Source organism: Solanum pennellii, chromosome 5, assembly GCF_001406875.1.
Source record: "Solanum pennellii chromosome 5, SPENNV200".
Classification (NCBI taxonomy): domain Eukaryota; kingdom Viridiplantae; phylum Streptophyta; class Magnoliopsida; order Solanales; family Solanaceae; genus Solanum; species Solanum pennellii.
Window position 1 is genome coordinate 72,162,087 of NC_028641.1, and position 24,497 is coordinate 72,186,583.

The 24,497-nt window shown below is 32.6% G+C and overlaps 2 protein-coding genes and 1 pseudogene across 2 annotated transcripts; 2 read left to right on the forward strand and 1 right to left on the reverse strand.

Moving 5' to 3' along the window:
- Positions 1-372: 372 nt before the first annotated feature.
- Positions 373-2,250, forward strand: LOC107020827 (eukaryotic translation initiation factor 1A). Its single transcript, XM_015221338.2, has 2 exons — positions 373-756; positions 1,871-2,250. The coding sequence occupies exons 1-2, from the start codon at positions 502-504 to the stop codon at positions 2,051-2,053; spliced, it is 438 nt and encodes a 145-aa protein (XP_015076824.1). The 5' UTR covers positions 373-501; the 3' UTR covers positions 2,054-2,250.
- A 630-nt stretch (positions 2,251-2,880) lies between these two features.
- Positions 2,881-7,688, reverse strand: LOC107019132 (GDSL esterase/lipase At4g01130-like). Its single transcript, XM_015219706.2, has 5 exons — positions 7,411-7,688; positions 5,122-5,331; positions 4,875-5,032; positions 3,781-4,051; positions 2,881-3,695 (listed from the first exon to the last, which is right to left on the reverse strand). The coding sequence occupies exons 1-5, from the start codon at positions 7,658-7,660 to the stop codon at positions 3,424-3,426; spliced, it is 1,161 nt and encodes a 386-aa protein (XP_015075192.1). The 5' UTR covers positions 7,661-7,688; the 3' UTR covers positions 2,881-3,423.
- A 5,361-nt stretch (positions 7,689-13,049) lies between these two features.
- LOC107019127 lies at positions 13,050-19,502 on the forward strand (annotated as a pseudogene).
- Positions 19,503-24,497: the final 4,995 nt, after the last annotated feature.

Below are 24,497 nucleotides of genomic sequence, written 5' to 3' on the forward strand. Positions count from 1 at the left end.
AATAATAATTTTAAAAAATATATATTTTAGTATTTAACTTGAGTAGTTAAATGAAAGATAAAATCTCAAAACAAATCAAGGGTATAACAGGAAGAATTTTTTTTATAGGGTTTCAAACCAAACCAAAAATTAAGTGGAAAACAATGAACTAAACACTTGAAAAATCTAATGTGTGTATTACTAAATTGTGCATTGCTAATTCCTTCGCTATGCATCTTTAGAAGGAAAATTCATAATTCGGATTAGTTGGACACCAATTCATGTACCGAACACCGAATAAAAAATATTGTGCTCCTTTGTGACACTATACACGTGTACAAGGGTAAAATGGTCTAAATGACACCATGGCTCTCGTGGCTTCAACGCTAGCTCATAACATTTCTAATGAAGCGAACAAAACAAATTATTCAGATAAAAAGGAACAAGAACGCCCCCTTTTCCAATTTAGGGTTTCTTCCTTCTCCAATCGAAGTTTGAGAGAAGCGATTCAATCAAACAACCATGCCGAAGAACAAGGGTAAGGGAGGTAAGAACAGGAAGAGAGGAAAGAATGAAGCCGATGATGAGAAAAGAGAGCTTGTTTTCAAAGAAGATGGACAGGAATATGCTCAGGTCCTTCGTATGCTTGGTAATGGACGATGTGAAGCTATGTGTATTGATGGAACTAAGCGTCTTTGTCACATACGTGGTAAGATGCATAAGAAAGTATGGATCGCTGCTGGTGATATCATCCTTGTTGGCCTCCGTGACTATCAGGCAAGATCCAATTTTTCCGATACCCTTTTCTTCTATTTGTGTTTTTCATATCTCTTTTCAGAATTTTGTTGTGTTTTTCTTAAAGAAATGAAATTTGGAAAAAAGAAGGTGTTGGGGTTACAAGCTTGAGGATCAAAGGTGTAAATTTGTTGTGGCAAAGATGTTTTCTTTTGGTAGTTTCTATTCTGTAGTGTAAAACTTTGATCACCTTGCGGAAATGGATAAACGGGATGATGTACAAAAGTAGCCTCCTCTGTACTGGGATAGAACTATTGATTCCATATTTTTTGATTGAAGGGTATAAAAGGCCCCAGGATTTTAAGTTATTGGACATGGTGCACCTACTACTTTGTAGTAGTATGGACATGCTATCTCAAGGAAGTAGCAAGTCTATGTATGATTGATTTCTTTATGAATATGTGTGTGTATGTGTGTGCTGAGACAGATTTAAGACTTGGGGTTCAATGGTTAAATAATCTCAAATTATAAAGAAAAAGCGAGATAAAATGAATATGTGTGTGTGCACACGCTAAGGCAGATTTAAGATTTGGGGTTCATTGGTTCTCAAATTATAAAGAAAAAGAGAGACAAAATAAAGGTTTGTGTCGTTTTTGTTAAAAAAGACAAGGAAAAAAAAAACAAGATAATTATGTTGCCCAAAGGATTCAAACCCTTGCAGAGGACAGCAAAGCTTAATAGATTTGCCCTTTGCCACTACGAACAGACCATTTTTATATTGGGTTCCAACTAAAAAATTATTATATGTTTAGTGGATTCTCAATATAAATACAAGGCTTGTGCAAAAGTTGCTCGTTTCCGGAAACCCAAGCCTCCTACCCTAACCCGTTGTATGTGCACGCAAGTGTGTCTCTCTGTGTGTGTGTGTGTGTGTTTATATGATATATGTATGTATGTATGTATCTGTTCCTGCTTTTGGCTTGACATATATCTCCGTCCAAGAGAACAATAGTTTTTGTAATTGCTACTTACTGCTGATTTTCAATTTGGCAATTAGTGCCTGATAAGCCTAAATTATTATAGGTTTGCTTTGTTGAGATGTGGGTTCTTATCCAATGTGGATATTGCTGTTTTAAACTAGTTTTGATTTTCCCAGGATGACAAAGCTGATGTGATCTTGAAGTACATGCCTGATGAGGCCAGGTTATTGAAGGCATATGGAGAGTTACCAGAGAACACGAGGCTTAATGAGGGCATTGCTAATGGTCTTGATGAAGAGGATGAGGGTGCTGGTGATGATTACATTGAGTTTGAGGATGAAGACATTGACAAAATCTAATCTAAACCCAAACTGTTGTTACTGAGGTCTATCATAGGCCTTGCTAATATTTCTGTGGCGTTCTTTTTCCATAAACATTGAAAAAGTATTTTTGTGTATCGTTTGAAGTTGTATGATTGAGTTTTGTGCATCAAAGTTCTGTCTGAAAATTTGTGCTTTCATGAAATGAATGCAATATTCTGGCTAGTTTCTATTCAGTTATGCATGTAGTCTTGCTATCTGCTGATGGATGGTTTGCCTACGTTATACTTCTGAAATGTTTGGGAGTTGTAACATTGCTGAATTAGTTGTTGAATCTCATTAGAGGGACGATGTACTTGCATTGAGTGATTATTGTAGAATATATGTCTTACCTGTTTCTGGCAGTGTCTGCTCTAAGTTGTCTTCTGAGAACAGGAAAAAGTTGGAATCGAGTATGGGGATGAGTAGACTTCGATTGCATAACATTTAGGTTTTGTAGTGCTTCTAGATTTACTGTTGGACCTGAGGCTGATGAACTAAATTCTTCATAGGTTAGTGGCCTAGACTTTTCGCCTTCCATGGGGTGAAAATAATTAAGGATTTGGACTCTGTTCATCACTACCGCTTTTTGAATAATTTTGTAAGGTGTCGTGATGCTGAATGATGAATTTTGTTTAGGAGCGAACTTAAATGGTCTAGCCTGCTTCCTTCTTTTCATTGTGGTTGCCACACTGTTTCTTTTGACTGATCCATGCTGTTTGAACAACAGAGTTTGAAAGGAATCAACTTTGGAGTTCTGAAAGTTTGTCCAAATAGGGACGCATCTAATCTTTTAACAATAAAACAAAGTTTGTCCAAGTTGGAAGTTTAAAATCTTCTGGGATTGTGTTTTATCATTTGGGAGAGGCAACTATTCACTCCCACAAGGGCTATCCCGTTTTCTTGTAATTATTAGGCTGCAGAGTCTGAAGAATTAAATTCAGATGTCCATCATCTACTGAAATATTTTGCAGTTGTTACTCTTTGTGACTGGAAAAGATTACATTGAGAATGTAGTGCAGCAAGAGAATTTGTTGAAAGGTTGGGTAATAACTTGAAGACAATTTGTTGAAAGGTTGGGTAATAACTTGAAGACTATGTAAACCAAACGCACGTGAACCATTGAAGGTATGTATAGTGTGTTTGGTTTGTTCAGTCCCTGTTTCTCTGGTGCCCTTTTAACCAGAGACAGCAGCTCAGTGTGCCTTTCTGGTTGCCTTTGCAATCAAACATAAGTTAACCATTGAGAAGATAGTTTCTTACACATGCAACCTAATGCATCCATTTATCAACGTCAATTTTATTGAACACATGACCTTTATTTATTCGTTTCTCCTAGTTACTAGTTATAACATCTTGTGGATCATGTATCAACCTACAGGCTGAATATCACAGAATTTATGTAGTGAAAATGGAGGATCAAAAATAGAACCATCATTGAGAATGACATTTGCTGTGATTTTGTTTGCTGCTTCAGTGGCATGTATCCCATCCCAGCTCACATAATTGTATGGATCCTCACAGGCTGTAGCTGACAATGTTTGTCCATTTATCTCTTTTGTATTTCCACAGTATACTTCTTGGTTAAAGTTGTAAGAACCACCTCCTTGTCCACAACATGCTTTGTTTCCATATTTTAACCCTACAAACACACATTGATCATTAGAAGTTGTGTCGGAAGTGTCTAATAAGAACATTTGATCATATGTTTAGATGCTCAATCGTACCATGAGAAGTGGGGTGTTGGAAAAGTTCCAGGAGAACAGCATGAGTGTCCACATAAATAACATTTGCATCTGAAAGATCTTTTCTTGTTTGTGCCAATGCATCTTTGAGCATATTGTTATAGTCCACAACTGCATTATTGTATGATATCAAGCATCCACACTCATCAATATCAGAACTTTCATGAGGGAGCTTCACCAAAAATGCTGGGTAACATCCAATTGGTGCAAGGTTTAGTACCAAAAATGTTCTTCCCCCTAGTCCATAGATTTCCTGGTGAAAGAAAAATCAATTAAATCAACATATGATTTACACTTCTACTCTAGCTATCAATTTATAAAAACAAGTAATTATGCTTGAAAATTTTAAGACCCTATAAAAGTCACTCCTTAGCTTTAGTTTACCATTCATCACAAATAAAAATGACTTCTGATCCAAATTAAACCTCAAAAGCTAGATCATGAGGTAGCTAAGTTTCCGATCCATAATCGATGTAGGAAACTCAATAGCTCCAACATGCATAGGCTTGATCCAATTGAAGTGCGGATAATTAGTGTAGCTTAGCGGTCAATGAAGTGGTTGAAAACCCTGAGGTCTGATTCAAAACTCAATGGAGAACAAAAAAAGAATGCTAGGTGATTCTTCTCATCTATCCTAGCTTTGGTGGATAGAGTTACTTGATACATGTTGCTAGTGGAAGGTGGTAGGTATCTCGTAGAATTATTTGAGGTCCGCGAAAGCTAGGAAAAACACCAGGTAAACCACGATTTGAGTTGGTTATAAGGTTTGATACCGTGAACTTTGAGTCAAACTCAATTCATCGAGGTGAGTATTGTCCAAGAACATATAGGAAGCCTCCCGTCCACGAATGATGCAGGAAACTCAACAATTTCTATATTGAAACTAATTAACTTTACTTCTTTTTTGTTTTCATTTTACCCTAAATAAAAGGTTGTTATCGACACACAAATATTATGACATGTTTAAAAACCACAAACTTCAAAAATTTCTTTTTACTTTCTGAAACTTAGTAGAGAACCAAACTACGTCATATAAACTGAGACAAAAGGTATATTAATTCTAATGTTATTATTACCTTGATAGTGCTAGCAATTTGGGAAACTACTTGAGGTAAGTACTCCTTCACTCCACCTATTCCTTTACTTCCCAACTCACCAGTGAAGTCATTCTGACCTATATAGAATGTGTAAAGAGATTTCCCAAATATGTCTGAGGGAGGCAGATTAGTGTTACCTGAAAATTAAGAAAAATAATATAAAAAGATTATGAAAAACAAAAAAAAAATGGAATACTAATAAAGTATAGTACATTATTTATTTTACCTTTACTCTGAAACTCATCAATTTTAGTCTTAAATAGCTTGAACTGTTGGAGTTGAATTCCTAGATAAAAAGGGCTAACACCGGACACAAATAATGATGTTTGTGGCATGAGCACTGTGGATGCTGATGTTGCAAAGTTGGCACCATGTCTGAAATCAGATCCAATTGATTGCAAATATGGACTCAAATATGGCAAACCTAATCCTTGAGCTGCACATCAAACAACACTATTATTAATTTATAGCAATATTAGTAACCTACGCAGGGTTCAAGGAAAGGCCGCATATAACTCATATTCAAGTAGGGTACATAAGAAATGTTCAAGCAGAGTTTGGGGAAAGACCGCACACAACAGGGTAACAAGAGTGTTAATTGACTAAGTCGGAAATTTTGTTAAGGATTGTCTGTAGGCGGCCTACTTAATACAACATCAATAATTAATTTCACAACTCGAACTTATGACATATAGATTACATAAAGATAGTTTTATATTGTTTCCTAAAGACATAATAACATAAATATGTTCCTTAACTTGGATTCAATTGACATTTATGTTCTTCAATTTTTAGTGTGTACAATTAGGCATACCGGAACTTGTATAAAATTGAATAAATAGACATATACGTCCTACGTGACATTATGCATGTTAATTCTGCTACATAGGGCACAAAATTGTCATGTATGACCTTACATAGAATGAATGAGGCTATTGTTCAGTTTTATATAAGGTTAAGTGCTTACTTATGCACACCTAAAATTAGAAGACATAAATATCAGTTGATATCAAATTAAATAACATGTTTATATCTAAATTTCTGCTTCCCTATATATAACGTTACGAGAAAAAAGACAAAAGAGAGTCACAGACTTTATCTCATTTGTAATTTCTACTAGTAGGACAAAGAAAGGTAAACCTATGGACAAAACAAAAAAATAATTACACCTTTACACGGACCAACTACTTTGCTTTTTACAGCTAAGTTTTTTTTTTCCCCAGTCTTGTAATTATAAAACTCCTGTCTTCGAACCAATATGTTTTCTTGTCATTTAGTCATTAATAACTAAAAAGATGACATTGGTGTTACGAGTTCGAATCGTGAAAATAATCATTAATATTTATATTATGGTTTCTTTCATTTGTGACCCTTCTCCTAGTCCTACATAAACGCATGATAATTTATGCATCGGACTGATCTTTATTTCATCTAAAAGAAAAAAAAGAAAACCTTATAGCAATGGTAGAATTGTTTATGTTTGATTTATAGGTCATGAAAATGAGCAAGCAACCACTAACCCTTACATTATACTTCCTTTGTCTCACTTTGTATGATGAAGTTTGACTTCATGATACCGAATTTGAGATAGAACAAAAAAGACTTTTGAAACTTGTGATATAAAATAAATGATAAATTTTTGTAGAACTAGAGATCATTTAATTAAAGATAAAAAAAATATTTTAAAATTAAAAAATTAGATCAATCTATTTCAAACTCAATGAAAAAAAGAGTAAATTACATAAATTGATACATTAAAAAAAATAGATTGTTTGCGTCACATCTTAAGCCTTGGGGTGCGATCCTTCCAAAATGATTAGTGCACATCTGTGCCCTTTAATTAATCTAAACAAAGAATTTATGTTAAATACCCCATCATTTAAAAAAAAAATGTACACTATCAATTGCTCAAAGGATATCTATAAGTATACTTTTTTTTAAAAAAAATTGTGGACTTTGTAGCGTCGAAAATACGATAAGTTATCTATTAATCGGTAGAGCTGACACAAAAAATACTTTGATCAACCAAACACAAAAAAAAAATCTCTTAAAAAAATACTTCTTTTGTTATACCAAATACATTTTTTTCTGAAATATGGTTTGAGTACTTAACACTATTTACAAAAGAAATAAAGACTTTTGTAACTTAATTATGGTCATAAATATATTAAAATCGTATTTCATTAATTATAAAACTTTTGAAATTTGTGATACATTAAAAAATCACTTCTCAAAGAGCAAAAATAGAAAGTCTAAACCAAAATACTTTCCAACTATAAAAGTGTTTTCGTTCCATTTTAAACGATCTAATAAAAAAATAGCATAACAATCAAATCAATACTTATAGTAAGATCCAATCGAACAAAATGAATACAACAACAAACTGGATAAAATTTCACAAATTGAGTCTGAAAAAGTATAATGTTCGCAGATTTTACTCCTACCTCATGCAGATAAGGAGTTTGTTTCGAAAGACCCTCGATTCAAATATAAATAAAATTAGATAAAACCATACCAAGAAAATCCACAATGACTCTTCCATCACTTGCCCTTCCAGTTGGTCTTTTAAAATAAGTCATTCCATAAGGAGGCCCTTGAGATGGAAATGCAGCATTAAATCCACCAGTATCACTATTTGAATCTCCAAAATTAAAAATTGCTTCAAATGCACATTTGCTTTCCACCAAATTATTACAAGTTGTTGTTATAATAATAATAACTAAAATAAACCAAACCACAATTGATGAAAACCAACAACTCATCATTTTTTCTATTGTTTTTTTCCTCTCAAAAACAAAAAGTACTATAGTATAAAGTAATGGATTATGTTGAGACATTTTTTTCCATTTTATAGAAAGGAAAGCCAATGCATGTGAACAACATCAATTGCTGACGCAATAAATTATTGTATGTACAAACAAATACTGTTACTAATACTTATAAAATTCATATCCTAATCGATTCAAGTGATGGATTCAAAATTTTTATCTAAAAAATTTTAAAAATAAATATATAAAATATAATGTATCTAGTTCATATGAATCAATCTTGGATATTAGGGGTGCAATTTTGAATGTCTAGACTCTAGACTGTTGAGCTAACCTTTTAATTTGCAGATTGTTTACGAATTTCAAATTCTTATATATATATATATATATATATATATACTCTCTCTTTTTTTCCAGAGAGATATATATCTATTAGAGTGCAAGAAGCACATTCAACAGAATTCAATAATTTAAAAAAGTTGGCATAATACATATACATAACTTTTAACTTGGCCTCATTTTACATTTATATCCTTCAACTTTGAGTGTGCACAAATAGGCACTCAAACTTGTATAAAGTTGAACAAGTTGACACATTAGTCCTATGTGATACAATACACATAGGACGTCACGTAGGACGCAAATTACCATGTGACGTGTGTCTATTTTGTTCAATTTTACACAAGTTTAAGTGTCTACTTGTGCACACTCAAAATTGAAGGACATAAATATAAAATTAGACAAAATAAATGAACATATTTATGTATTATGCCTTAAAAATTTATTTAATACGTACAACTTATTAGTTTCAAACCCAAATAATTCAACGAAACTAAATTTATAAACTCATAAATTTTAAATTCTGACTCATATCTATACTAGAAAGTGTTGTATCTCTTGTTCTTTGCTTCCTAGTTCCTACCAGTTCATTTACATGATTACGAACAAAAAAAGAACAACTGTATCCTTTGATTTAAATGGTTAACAACAAAAAAAGAACAACTGTATCTTTTGATTTTGGGTGATGTTGAGGTTGGGGGGAAAGAACTCATCATTAACTTGGAAAATGCAATAAAGTAACATATGTACAAAATTGTATTCTTTGGATTTAGTTAAAAAGAAGAAGAGGCAAATATGAACATTTTTCTAAACTGTTGGCAAGCACAAGTTAGCTAGCAAGAAACAATGATGATAAACTCATGCACAACAAACAACTATATATATAACGTATTCAATATAATTTTGTAAGTGAAGTTTGAATAAATAGAACAGTACATGTAAGGAGTCTGTTCGTAATATTATAGTTATACAAGTCCAATATTATTTAGTTAATACATTTACAACTATTTGTGTAATGAAGATCTATTATTAGTATCTTTCGTATTCAATCTATATAACAAGAGTTCAAACAGTCACATATACAAATTGATATAAATAAAAAAAATTATACATATTTGTTGTACTAAAATATACAACGAATAATATACAATTTATATATAATATGGAGTTCAAAATGTAACATGTATAAATTGATGAGTGAACGAAAAATTATTTAATTGTACGCATTTGTTTACTTAAAATATACAACGACTTGTATACAATCTATATAATATAGAGTTCAAACTGTAACAAATACAAACTGATATAAATAAATGAAAAATTTATACAATTATGAACATTTGTTGATTTAAAATATACAAGGAATTATATACAATCTATATGATATGGAGTGACATATACAAACTGCTCCTAATTATACACATATGCAAATGATTTTCAACCAAAACAACTACTTCATATAGAATGTTAATACGCTCAAAACTATTTTAAACTTATAAATAACTATACAATTCAAACAGATATTCGTAGTCAATAACATAATTTTGCAAATTAAACACGAATTAACCAAATAATATATGAAAAGTCATGAAAATATACAACTCGCAATTGACAAAGTTGAGGGATATATCAGACCCTTTAAGTTTTGATATAATAAATGCATTGTGTTTCGTCAAGAAGAAGTCTTAGGTGAAGTATTCTAATTAAACTAAATAACCTTTAGTTAAGATATTATTTCCTTAATTGCTGCATAATTAGTCATATATAATTAAACAAGATTTTATATAATTATTTTATAAAAGGGAAAATTACAAAGCTAAGCAAACTTATACTACTTAATTATCTAACATAGTTAATGTTTGTTTATATTACCACTCGCAGCCATCTAATTTCGGTAATTACTTTTTTTTATTCTCCTTATTTGTATAGCTGCGTATAACATTCTTTTCCTTATATACAAATGAGTCTATTCTCTCTCTTCACTAACTTGCCATTATTTTCTCTTTTTTTTTCTCAATCAAAATTGAATTCAATCGTGATTTCAGATTTATAGGCAATTGCTTTATAGTTAAATTCTCTTTACATTTTTTTTGTGATTTCATCATTTTTATATTTGTATTTGTATATCACTGGAATTTCTTTTGATTTAAGATTTTCAAATTTGTGTATCTAAAGATGAAGAAGGTGAAACAGTTGAGGTAATTTGTATAAAATTATTTGTATAAACTTTTAAAGTTTGGATCTACAATATATTATATATTTTCATACAAATTCATTTTGTATATCAGAATTCAATTGTATATTTATGAAGTAAAAGGAAATCTCAGTTTAGTTTTTTAAATTAATAGCATGTTACTATAGTTCTTTGTATTTGGGTTTGGTTTGGGTAATCTTACCGTAGTACGTTGTATAATAATATAATTGTATAATTAATTTTCAAATTGTATAATATTATTTGTATAAACATTTAAAGCTTGGATTTACTAATGTATATTTTGTTGTTTTTACATCTACTCTTGAGGTTTGTTGTTCGTATAAATTTATATATTTGTAAACGCAGTTTCTCTTAAAGGTATCCCTTCGGCAACATAGTCAATGTAACAGTTTGCATCATCCCATTTTTCAGAATGTTTTACCAAAATATAGATGTAAGACATTCCTGTATAGACAGAAATAACTCATGTATACATATACAAACATGAATTCAAAAATATACAAAACACGTCAAATAGATAATTTTACGACAAAATAAATAATGTAAAATTATAGATATACAAAATATACAAGTCAATAAGCAATTATACAAGTCCACAAACAAAATTTATGTCAATTATACAACTACAAAAGTAATTAGTTAACTTATACAAACAACTTTTCCACATAATTTACCTCCCAACAATCAATTATAGAGATACAAACATTAATCCCATCAAGTCTAATTATACACATACAAACACTAACTTATACAATTCTACAAATAATGTAAAATTATACATGTACAATATAGAAGTCTATAAACAATAATTGATAAATATATTTATATAACTACGGACGAATTCAATTGTATAATCTACTATACATTTATGTACTCGAATTGCAGATATGAAGTCATCTCTCTCGATCAATTCACATACAACTATAAACAATTTTCTCAATCAAAATCTAATTATCAATTGAGTAATTATACAATCATGGATAAACATTAGTTAATTCTCGATCTATTAGAATACAATTGCAAACACATGTTCGAATGAAACTCCAATTCAATGTAGAATTTATACAATTACATATACAAATCAGTTCTACTGTTCTGTTTTTTCAAGTTACTTATCTACATGAACGAAAATATAAAAATACTAACCAATGCAAATAAAATATATGTTACTAGCCAAGAAAAGTAAGTTGTCGCCAAGATTGGATCGAATGTACAAAGATGAAATCAATTGGGTTTTACGTAGGAGATATAACTTGTAAAAAAAATTTAACGAGCTAACATTCCGTGAAGTATGTATTTTAAACCATTTTCTAGCCGAGATTGCCACTGTTAGCTTTCAAAAAATTGAATTCAATATTGTATAAAACTTTTTTAAAAAAAATTATACAGCGGAATGCCGAGCATCACTATAGCAACTTAAGAATATAGCTACGGTCAGTAATTATGAGAACTTTAACTAAGGAGAATAATTAATTTAATTATGATAGCTATATATAAAAGTTCCCCTTTATAAAAAGGGCGAAATATATAAATCTGATTCCCATTATTTAGGAGACCTACTATGTTTTCTATTATAGCTATTTATGAAATTTTTTTTTTTTAAAAAAAAAGAGCATTTGTGTGAATGATCCTATCAATTTTGGTTGGTTCTGAATGAAATTTATGAACTGGGCCTAGCATCTTGAAATTCATCTGGCTTTACTGCTGAGTACGGGTATCCTTTCGGCCCAATTGGTTAATGGCTAGAGCCTAATGCTTTTAAAAAAGAAAATAAATTTAAGAATAACAAAAATAAAAATCATATTACGCTTTATAATTACATTTTTGTTATTTGTATCATATCCTGAAGCATCTGATTTGTATTTATCCAGCGATTTCTATAAAAATTATGGTAATTTGTATGAAAATTGTGTGTATATATATATATGTGATGTGATTATTTTAAATTATTCACGAGTCTACAATAGAGTTGGAACTAAAATTAAATTGCAAATTGCATGACTTCATTAAAGATAACACTCTCAATAAGATTTTCTTTATATTCAAAACTTAAATCTAAGAATTTTGATTAAGCACGCAACAGTCTACTAGTACATCGCAGTTCATATTGGTCAGCTATTTATTCACTTTTTTTTTTTCATTTCAAATCAAATGCATAATTGGTGGATTTGAAATGAATTATCCAATCGGCTTAAATTTTCAATATGTTCAAGTAATTTGCGGAAAACAGACCACGTCACACAAAACCAGATCACGCTCTTCAATTTTAGTTTAAACAATAAAGAGATTATTTTTCGTGTTTTAATTTTTATCTTTTGAGAGTTAAATAATTTAAATTTAATAAAATATTTATTCATGAAATCTTTAATTTTTTTCTATATTTATAAACTAAATAAAAAATATTACGAGTTATAATAATTGACAAACTTGTTTGAATCTCCAAATATAAAAAAATCAAATAAATTAAAATAAAGTGAATATTAGATTTATAATAAAAAGAAATGATATAATAAAATCATCTTTTAATCTATTATTAAGGTATGAATAAATAAAAATAAGCGGCGACAATAAATAATTAAATAATTTGTCCAATAAAAAACTCGACACCACGCCTGAGACACGTAAACCATGTAGGCAAATGACAGGTCAGAGATAAAAAGTGACGTAGTTAATTTATTTAAAATAAAATACACGAATTTCAAAATCGCCAACAAATAAGCTGATTTTAGATACGTACACGTGTTTGGTGACGTGGATCTCCATCTCTTTCTTTTCTTTCTTCTTCAACAAATCACTCTCTTTCTCTCTCTACTCTCTCTCTCTCTCTCTCTCTTCTTATCTCTGCTCTTTTTTTTTCTTCTTATATATATATATATATATTTGAAATTTATTTTACAAAATGCACAAAGTTTGAGACAAAAACTGCAAAATTCCATCAATTAAATCTCAATTTAAGGTATGTTCAAATTTAGATTTATGATTTTTGGGAAAAGTTTTGGATTATGAAGCTGACCTAGATTACTTTGAGTTATTAGAAATGGTATAAAATTATTCTCCATCAGCGTATTAGTTCTGAAATACCCCTAACGTCTACCTTTATTTCGGGGTATTTCAAAGATAATAGGGTTGATCGATGGTAATTTTATATTATTTTCAATAGTTAAAACGATATGTTATGCTCTTTTCTGTTCTTATAATAATGCATAGAAATTAAGAAAAATTGTTAATGTTTTATTCTTCCTTTGTTTGAATATTGATATTTTCTAGTGGTAATTTAGGTAGGTTGAGGAGGACTAGATGGTCATTTCATCCTATGTAATTCTATACTCAATTTTTTTTTGTAAAGTTCGTCTCTTATGTTAGGACTATGAGTGGACGATTATGCCCTTGTAAGAAAATGAGTTTATTTTAAAAGGACAGTGCATCAAAAGAGAATGGCTGAGGGTGATGATAAAGAATTAATTTCTTGAAGGTTTGAAAAATATAAGAGTAAAAACTTAGTAATGATAGGGCGTATAAGAATAATCCTGATTCCTGCATAAGTAATGTTGGTGTTAGTTATGCTTCTATTAGTTGTCTTGCTATTATTTCTTATGCAGTATTTGGTCTGGCGTAGTAGAAGTAATTCCAGTAAAGAATAACTTGTTTTAAAAAATACCATGTACAAGTACGGTGTAAAGAAGGTGGAAAATGTTTTGAAGGGTTTGCATTGCAATATTATGGATTTTCATGGATTAGTTATTTGTAGCATAAATACCAAGTAGTGTGTTAGTTATACATAGATTGAAAAAGTGTATTCAATAAGGTATTTGGAATTTACTAAGTTAATGCATGCATTATATTTTCTAATAGACTCTACCGAACGATCCCTTAGAAGTTTCGGCTATAGAAACTATTTCATAAAGTGTCTATCTTTGAAGATGTTACATAGTATATATTTGCCTTTTAGAGTAATTGAGATTCTTTAGCTAAATATTAGCTATTTAATGTGTTATGCATTGTACTGGAATATATTAGGATGGATGAAACTTATTTGCTTTTCTGCTTTGGATGGTTTTGTTGTTGCGCATTGTTTGATAGGGCTTTGTTTTATGCAGTTGGCATAATAATCTTGGTTAGCATACCTCCAACAACTACTACGCGCAAGTACCAAACAAGTTGTTATATTTTTAGTACCTCCTAAAGGAAATAATCATTTCAGTAGTGAATTAGTAGAGTGTCTAGTTGCTTTCTGACACATGGGAAATATTGAGGACAGGAAGTCTTCTACGCCTGAGAAATCATTTTCGACTGCACCAGTAAGCAAATACAGAATTGTGTATTGTTTATTATGTGTAGTGTGTTTGATATTGTTCTCTCTGTCGCTTGTGTCTTTAAATGTCCTCGATGTTAGTTTCCTCTTTTAGTATTATCTTTTATTTGAAATTCATGCCGGTAAATGTCTTCATGTATTGACAGGATCAAAGCAGTTTTCATGTGTATCCTGATTGGGCTGCGATGCAGGTTAATCATTTTCCGCCATGCTGTTAGATATTATTACCATAGGTCTAGTGGTTATTGACATTTTTATGTAGATTGCTAAATCTTCAGGCATATTATGGTCATCGAGTAGCTGTACCTCCAAATGTTAGTTCTGCTGCTGCACCTGGTCATGCTCCTCATCCTTATATGTGGGGCCCGCTACCGGTACTTTCCGGGCTGAACTTTTCTTTTATATTCTTGCAAGTTGTTTAATTAAAGTGCTAGGAAATAGTTTATCTGGCTTCGCCGACACGAGGTCTAACTAGAATTCTCCTTTTTTAGCCTATGTTGCCACCTTATGGCACACCATATGCAGGAGTCTATGCACATGGTGGTGTTTATCCGCACCTTGGAGTTCCTATTGTGAGTCCCCATTCTAGCATCTCCATTCTTTTTCTTTTCTGAAATCAAGAGTGCTTTCTGATAACTGTGCTTTCTAAAGTTCTCTACATGTAATATAATAATAAGCCACTGGAAACAGCAGAACCAATGCTGGTGGCTTTCATCTTAACTGAACCTGTGAGCAGCTTTCGCCTCGGTAATTACCTAACGAGAAAAAGCTGATGCGAAAGTAGTCCTTTACGCTAGAAAACGCCAGAGAGACTGACCTCTGCTAACTAGGTTTGTTCACAGTTTGCTAGGCCATCACATTTAGTTTATAGATTATAGGGCATTGATCAACAACTTTAACGAGCTAGGTCCACTAATTTCTTAAAGGAACTGAGAAAAGTAACTACAGAGGAAGAAGGGAAGGTTATGACTATGTTAACAATAAATGGTGTGTGAAAAACAAACAGTTAACCGATTTAGGAATTATGCCCTTCAATTGGCCATACTATGATTTCCAGTATCTACCTTATCAGGATTTATGAGTGTACTCCTCAGCTGTTGGTAAAAAAATGTTGTATTTGTTGTGTTTCTTAGTATGATGGAGAAGGTTATTTTTATTATAAATTCAGTTGAATATTTACGGATTGGCTCAAGCTAACGGTGATCATTGATAGAGGGTAGTCATATAAAAACTTGATCCACCTTTACAAGTTCAACAAAGTGGGGTCTGTGGAGGGTAGAGTGTACACAGGTCTTACCCCTATTCGTGGAGGTAGAGAGGTTATTTCCGAAAGATCCTCGGCTCAAGTGAAGGAAAACAAAGTAGTAATGAAAAAGAAAAACGATAGTGAAGAAAAAATACAACTAATAGGAAAGCAGTAAAGAGCATAAAGTACCAAACAACAAAATAGTACGTTCACCTAAACATAATAAACAACGGATAGCAAAGCATATGACTGTATATTTATGTAGAGTTACTGTAATGTATGACTCTAGTGACAAAAGTTGTGGCTGGAACATACGAACATGCCCATTTATAGATTATTCTTTTTTCTGATTTAAGGTGTCCCGTCCTCAGGCGCATGGAATGACATCATCTCCTGTTGTTAGCCAAACCAAGGTATACGTTACTTTAGTTCTTTGACTTCTTTCAGTGTTTATGAACTTATTTGCTTCTGGAAAATGCCCGAACTGACAGATTATGTTCCCTTTAAGCTCAATGTAGTATTCTAGTACCTAATAGTGGGATTGAAGCAAAATCAGTCTACATTGTGTAGAATACTGCTTCTTTGAGTATGGATACTTCTACCAAGTCTTCGGGGAACTCTGATCAAGGCTTGACGAGTCGTTCAAAAGGGTTTGATGGGCTTCGAATCTCAATAGGGAATCACAGTGTTGAAAATGGTGCTGGCACTGACCATGTACCTTCGTAGAGGTTCGTGTAAAACTAGTTCATGCTTGGGATCATATTCAGTTGTTTAAGAAACATAAGCGACCCAGTTGTAGATACTCTCTTCATTTCAATTTGTTTGTCTGGTTTTGACTTGGAACGGAGTTTAATAAAGTAAACAAGACTGTATCTTGTGGTCTTAAACTAGATATATGTACAATGTACCAAAATATCTTTTAATCATGTTGTCTTAAAATATGCTATGTGGAAAGTCGATATTAAATGACATTCCATTTGAAACAGCTAAAATGGGAAGTAAGACAAAAAAATTGAAACGGAAGGAGTAGAATATCTGCAATTAGTGGTCCTTACGTTCTGGAGACCACTCTCTAATCCTGTTAAAGATATTGAGTATTGACTGATTGTTAGTTTCGTGCCATGACAGTGGGCAAACTGAAGGCTCAAGTGACGGAAGTAACATACACACATCAGAGGTGTGATCCGAGATCTCTAAATCTATTTGTCTCATTTTTTTTATTTTTTCTTTATTTGTATTTGCTAAGAAGGTTATTGTTGCTGATACTTTCTCCTTATGCTCTAGGTGGGTGAGCACAGTAAGAAAAGAAGCCGCGAGTCAACTCCTAATAACTGTAAGAGTTTGGTCTCTTTATCACTTCCTATTCAAATTTCAATAGTTATAGGATTTGCATATTTGTGAACTCTGCAGTTTCTCCAGAATGAACTTCAAGGGTTCTTTCTTAAGTCAATTCTAATTTCCACTTCCATATTTGTTGACGGTAGTGTCAACCGTCAAGTGTTGTAAGGTCATGAGCTTAAGACTTTTGAGGGTGGTGTCAGGTACATGCCACAAAAGAAATTGTGTTAATTTCTTAATGGCATGATACATAATAGACGCTTTAACTTTGCCTCACTTGGCAATTAAACACTCCAACTTTGGGTAAGCACGTGTAGACACCTCAACTCGTCTCCACTGTGTTAGTGGAACACTCCAACTCATCGAGACATTTCCAATGTTTATATGTCATTTCAGCATCGGGTGTCCATGATGGGGACGAGTTGGAGTGTTTAGTTGTCAATTGGGACCAATTTGAAGTGTCACAATGTGCACTCTCAAAGTTGGAGTGCTTACTTGCCAGTTGAGGTCAAGTTTGGGTGTCGGTTTATGTATTATGCCTTGCTTAATAGATAAATCACTCTTGAAGCTTGTGATATTGCAGCTTCAACCTTTAAAGGAAATGCTCGAAGTGGGTACATTACAGCCGTCTGTACTCTATTCCTATAAACTTAGTTTTCAATCTACTCTGGTTCTTTTGTCAAAAATTCTCTATTATTATTGAAATACATGACTATATTACTGGTAAAAGAGTTGGACTAGATGGTTTGCCTTTCTTTTACCCGTCATTAAATGTGTAGGGTCTTTTGTCATTCTTTTTTATGGGCACTATAATAATTAGAAGTATCGGTTTCTCAAACTTGGTACACTTGATTGCTTCAACATTATTACTCAATGATGCATTTACTGGAGGGTATACAAAAGTGAGAAAAGTCGAGACTGAAAGTAGTTTGCCTGATTTTTTCTTTTCAAAATCTATTGAAGCTGGTGAAGGAAAAAGTCAAAGACTGTGCAGTCCACAACGTACTAGGGAAGTAAATGGAGCCTCAGAGAATGGAATTGGTATAACTATTAATCCTGGTATTATAGCAGAAAAGTTAGCGAGAACAACATTTTCTCCGATTATGACTACTACTCCACTTGTAAAATCTAGTCCAACTTCACAAATCAGTCCTGCAATGCCGGGTGAAGTCTGGTTACAGGTATATGCATGTATCAGAAGAACTATTCTTTTTCTTATTTTGACGTGATGTTGGGTGTCTGCAATGTTTGTTTTAGTGTATGAACTTGACGAGAACTCTGTTTATTATGTGAAATCTAAGTTTCTAATTGTTGAATGCATCTATATATTCAGAATGAACGTGAGCTGAAGCGGGAGAAGAGGAAGCAGTCTAATCGAGAATCTGCAAGGAGATCAAGGTTGAGAAAGCAGGTAAGATGGAAATGTGCACATTATTGAATATTTGGATACTGATTTAGTCTTAATATATAGACTATGTTTAATTTACTGTTTGTAGATATTATTTCTGATAAACAATACTTTCTTTTCACCCCTCCTCCCTCCAGGCGGAAGCTGAAGAATTGGCAGTGCGGGTTCAATCTTTAACCTCTGAAAATTTGGCACTCAGATCAGAAATAAACAAATTCACCGAAAACTGTGAGCAACTAAAGTTTGAAAATGTTGCTTTAATGGTATGAGTTCGTCCCTCGGTTATATAGTCTTATGTATTTTTCGTTGTTTGGGCTTAACGAAGTATGGTCTTGATTGTACAGGAGAGACTAAAAAACCAGCAAGGACAAGCAAAAGAGGTAACTTTAGGTATGATTGATGATAAGAGGCTGAAGCCTGTTAGCACAGCAGACCTACTAGCAAGAGTCAACAATAACAATGGTTCATTCAGTAGAACCAACGAAGACGGTGAAGTTCATGATAGTACCTCTGGAGCAAAGCTTCATCAACTCCTTGATGCTAGTTCCAGGACTGATCATGCTGTGGCTGCTAGATGATCATAATATTCATGACCATGGCGATGTGGTGCCAAAGTATAAGATATTTGACAGTACAGAAGAGCTTAAGAAATTCTAATTTTGTCTAGTTGTAATTTATCCATAGATGAAGCTGAGGAGTGTTTTTTTTTTTGTCCCTTCACTTCAGAGTGCCATGTTGCATGATTGTCTTATGTAAATTAGAAACTTGACTGATTGAGAAGAGTTTGGTTTGGATATGTATGGAGCAGTCAACAAGTGATCTTTGTGATGTGTTGGGTGTTTGTTTGTCCATTATAGAGGTGATTAGTTGACTAAAGTTTAAGATAAGCCTTAGCTGGCTAGTGCTATGATAATATCCTTCATCTTGAAGAAGAATTTTGGCATCTTGAATTTAACAAGTCTCAGGTTTGAGTCTCCTGGATATGAAGTTGCTTTTGTTATGTAGCACTTTATTCTGATGCGAATTTGGATTTAGTCGAGTTTTAATGTAGATAGAGATGGCATGGTATAAGTTAGGTGTAAGGTAATTTTGTATTGGGTTGATTTTAACTCAATCCAATATAACATATTTTATATTGTATCTGTTGAGTGTATTTTCTACTATTATATAGTAGCAAATTCTTTGCTTCATTTGTAAGTAGATTCTTGGTGCTTGCTTTTGTTGTTTTTTTTTAAAAAAAAATTAATAATATTATCTCCATTTAATTTTTGGCATTTGCTCCTTCAATAAAATATCTTGGTACTTATAAAAACTGAATATGGGGAGAAAATAGTATTTTTATTAATGAAGGCAGCAAGGTATTAAATAGAGTCATAGGGAAAATAATAAGATTCCTAAAAGACTGAACTAAATTAATCTAAATATATAATACTTGTTGAATTAGTAACGCAATCCTAATATGATTAAACTATTGATCTTAATACGATTAAGCTATCGAGTGATGTCCTAACGCCAGATATTCTAATAGTACTTTGGTTCTTCTTGGTAAACTATGAATGCTTTGTTTCTTAATTCTCGGTCAATCTTTGATATTTGTTTTCTCAACTTTGATTTAAGGTTTCTCGTCAACTAATGTCGATCAGTAAAACTAAATAATATTATGAGTTGTTTAGTAAGGTGTATAAGTATAATATTGTGTAGAGCGTGTATTGATAATATTTGCATTAGTAATGCTTGTAATAGTATTTTGTTTGCATTGATTATGCAAAGATTATTTCTTCTGATTCAGTATATTAAAAGTAATATGTATTACATAATTTCTTGGCGAACAATGTCTTAAATGGAAATACATCCTCAATAAATCGCACATCAAGGGATTAGTACACCTTTGCGGAAATTGGGTCAAAACTCAAAACACTGGTGACAGTGATGGGATAATGAGAAACCAAGATAGATACACGGGGTAGATTTTGATTCAAGTTTATTTTTCGTTTATGGTTCAAGCCATGGATAGCATAAACAACCAAAGTTCGTAAGAAATAATAATCAGGTGATTTTCGAAGTAATCTTTCAAATGAGGATTAATTATCTAGGTGAGAGGCTGGAAGACGATTAATGAGGTAGATAGTGTGATGGCATGCAAAAGATCAGAATTGGGGTGCAAGGGACTCCTCATGTAAGAGTGTTCTTGCAGTTTCGAAGATATGACGATGTCATCATTTTACGTGAGCAACTTGTTGGGGTGGAGAGGTATTGAATGTCGTGAAGTGAAAGATAGGAGTCAATACTTTTATATTCACCTCCGCCATGAATATATAATGATAAAATTTTGGTGTCAAAATGTTTTTCCATAATAGGACGAAATTTTTGAAAGATCTCTTTAACTTCAGTTTTCTTTGTTAGTGTGTAGAGCCAAGTGTACTTCGTATATTGATCAACAAAAATACAATAATACAACTTCTTGTCAAGAGATAAGATTGGCGATGACCCCCATAAATAACTAAAAATAATTTGAAGTGGTTTGAGCTGGACAGTGATAATTGGATAAAAGGATGTCAATGAGCTTTATTAGATAAGAAAGAATTATAATGAAAGTTTTTGTCTTGCTCATGAAATGGTAGCGAGAATTTATTAAAATAAACCTAAGAACTCCAGAGTGAGGATATTCAAGACATTGGTGTCAAGTAGTGAGAGGACTGAATGTGGAGATAATGTGAGCTTGGGGATGTGAGACAGGCCACTCATACAGTCCATTATTCGTCCGACCGTGTACCAGTGGCTTCCGCGTTTGTAGATCCTTCACAACAAAGTTAAGAGAAAAAATTAAATAGACTTAAGATTGTCTTGATAAAATTTAGAAATCGAAAGAAGCTTGCATTTAATGGAAGGTGCACACAGAGTGTGGGTTAGCTTAAATATATTATTTGATGCATTTAGTTTAGTAGAACCAGTGTGAGAGATATAAATTTTGTTACCATCACTCATGGAGACATCCTCGTTATTGTGATATGACTGTAGGTTGTGCAGCTCTGTTGTGATGTGATAGGTGGCTCCTGAGTCAACTATTCAGGGGTTGGTGTCCATCGTAAACCTAGTGGCATAGTTGACTTTCGCTTCGAAGAGATTATGAGACTTTGAGTGACAAACATTGACAGTGTGTCCAATTCTATTACATAGTTGGCATCGAGTAACACCGTTTGGATTGGAATTGAACTGCCATTGTGGTGGAGTGGTTGGACGCAAATTTTGGCGCCATTGTTGAGACTTGTTGATTTTGTCTGTGATTGTTGCGATTATTGGAGTTGAATTTGGTGGGAGTTGCAACTGCAACAGTGATGGTACTAGGTAGTTTCTTAGCATCCTCGTGGCGAAGGAAGAATTCAAAGTCCAGTAGCTTTTCAAACATTTCCTCATAGGAGATAGTCGTATCGCGTGCACGAATGGCAGTAGAGATCTCACGAAATTTAGAACCCGGACCACTGAGTATTTTGATGAAAGCAATGGCTAACTCATTTGAAAAGGACCGAATAGTGTGAAGATATTCAGTAATGGAGCGAAAGTCCTTAGTGACACGGGCAAGTTGATCAGCAAATTGAAGACTCATGTTTGAGATTTCTTCGCATAAGTGGTATACAAAGCATCCCAAGCTGATTTAGCCGAGTCAATGACAACAACAGTAGAGGCAATATGGTGTTTTACAAAAGGCAGGTTTAGGATATATATTTGTGCCGAGAGTAATCGTGCGATTGGGGGACCAAATGGTTCCATCGAGATGGCCAAAGAGGTTGTACCATACATAAGCATGGAAAAGTGGGCTTTCCAGGTGATGAAGTTGTGAACACCACTTAGTTTGATAGGTAATTAGGATGCAAGATTGAATTGAAAGATAATATTGATACCCGTCGTGTTATCAACATTGACAACTCTGAGATTGTTGCCATTATTGTTACTTAAGATTGGTCATTGTTTCTGTTTCGCGCAAGGAAGAAATTTCTTTTATTGTACTCGTTAGAGTGTGAAGAGCTCTGATACCATATAAAGACTGAATGTAGGTTGAAAAGAATATTTTTATTAATGAAGGCAATAAGGTATTAAATAAAGTTACAGGAAACATAATAAGACTCCTAAATGAACTGAACTAAATTAATCTAAATAAATAATAACCGTTGAATTAGTAACACAATTCTAATACAACTAAACTACTGATCCTAATACGACAAAGCTACTGAGTGAGACCCTAACACCAGATGTTCTAAAAGTACTTTGGTTATTCTTGGTAAACTATAGATGCTTTGTTCCTTAATTCTTGGTCAATCTTGATATTTGTTTCCTCAAAACAAACTTTGATTCAAGGTTTCTCGTCAACTAATGTCGATCAATAAAACTAAAAAATATTATGAATCATTTAGTAGAGTGTATAAGAATAATATTGTATAGAGTGTGTAGTGATAATATTTGCATTAGTAATGATTGTAGTAGTAATGTTTGCATTAATTATGCAAAGATTATTTCTTTTGATTCGGTATATTAAAAGTAATATGCATTGCATAATTTTTTAAAAAAAATATAGATACCCTCCATAAATATAATGGAGAAGATGTAAAAAATGTTTCAAGATGCAATTAATACTTTAATCATACTAATATATACATGTACTAGAACTTCCTGCAATTACTTTTTTTTCATGATGAGGAAAATCGCAGCCGTTACCCTTTGAGTGCGCACAAGGTAAAACTCCCGCTCTTATGCAATAGCTTGTGAACCACATAAGAGAGGTAACCCGCACTAGGCAAACCCGATGTGACGGACTCGGCCTAGAAGGCAAACCCCTTTTTTCCAAACTTAAGACCTCCAACATGGAAGTCCCAAGTCCAAACCACTATGTCACCTCGAAAGACTAAACTCCATGCATTACTAGTACCATGAATTTTCATATATTAGTAATACACACTTTAGTACACAATAGAGTGTATATAACTCATACTTACATTGACCGAAAAATATATCAAACAAGGTACTACTAATACACTAATATAATACATGAATTATTTCTTCTAATATACTCTACAAAACAATGTCTAACACTATTTAGCCCAGCGTCAGTCCAATTCTAATCCATACTTAGATTTACATCAATTTGGATTTAGTGAATTTTACTTTGATTTTTTATGCGTTGAGCTCGAATCGGGAGATCCGATTTTGAGTTTTGAATGTCTTGTCTCGATTTAGTGCTGGGTTGATATTGAGTCTTGATTCAAGGTCAGGATTATATATCGAGTCTCAAGATAGGCATAGTTTCCGATTCTCGAGTTAGGATCATATTTATGCTCAAATACCAAGTAAAGGTCAGGGGTTGTATCTTAATGCTCAAATAATAGATTTTGAGTCAAATATGGAGCTTGGGTTAGGATAAAATTTTTTTAGTGTGAGTCTCAATCTCAGATCACGATTACAATTGTGTCGAGGTCAAAAATCAAGTTTTGAATCAAGATCAGGTTTAGGTCTCGAGTCCTGCATCATGGTTGGATTAGATCGGGTCTTAGGTAGAGACAGAGGGTTTGAGCCTTTAGTCTAGTCAGGATCAATTATTTTCAAAACCTGACCTTTAATGGTTGATGATTCAACATAAAAAATGATTGAGGATATGCAAATCGACCTTTCGAGGTCCTTTTCTTAAAAAAATATTTTGTTTCCTCAAAAAGTCCAATCTCCCGAGGTTAGGTTTTGCAATCTAAAAAAATAAATAAAAATCCAACCCTAGTAAGATAAGAGGAGATATATCAAAACTATATTTAGAATTAGAATTATACTCCGTTTAATTAAAAATATAAATCTAACATGTGATACATTTATACCTTCAACTAAATCGAATAAAAATTTTATCCAACTAATTTTGAATATCCACCTTACTCTTTCTAACTAACATAAAATAAATTAATTTCAAAATAACTTCGTTCGCGAACCCTTAAAAATATG

What these genes read in the sequence shown, in the direction of transcription:
- LOC107020827 (XM_015221338.2), top strand. Translation starts at nt 502, where the DNA reads ATGCCGAAGAACAAGGGTAAGGGAGGTAAGAACAGGAAGAGAGGAAAG. An exon ending in TTGGCCTCCGTGACTATCAG is followed by an intron (nt 757 to 1,870) that starts GCAAGATCCAAT and finishes TGATTTTCCCAG; the next exon opens with GATGACAAAGCTGATGTGAT.
- LOC107019132 (XM_015219706.2), bottom strand. Translation starts at nt 7,660, where the DNA reads ATGATGAGTTGTTGGTTTTCATCAATTGTGGTTTGGTTTATTTTAGTT. An exon ending in TGATGAGTTTCAGAGTAAAG is followed by an intron (nt 5,033 to 5,121) that starts GTAAAATAAATA and finishes CTTAATTTTCAG; the next exon opens with GTAACACTAATCTGCCTCCC. An exon ending in AAATTGCTAGCACTATCAAG is followed by an intron (nt 4,052 to 4,874) that starts GTAATAATAACA and finishes TTCTTTCACCAG; the next exon opens with GAAATCTATGGACTAGGGGG.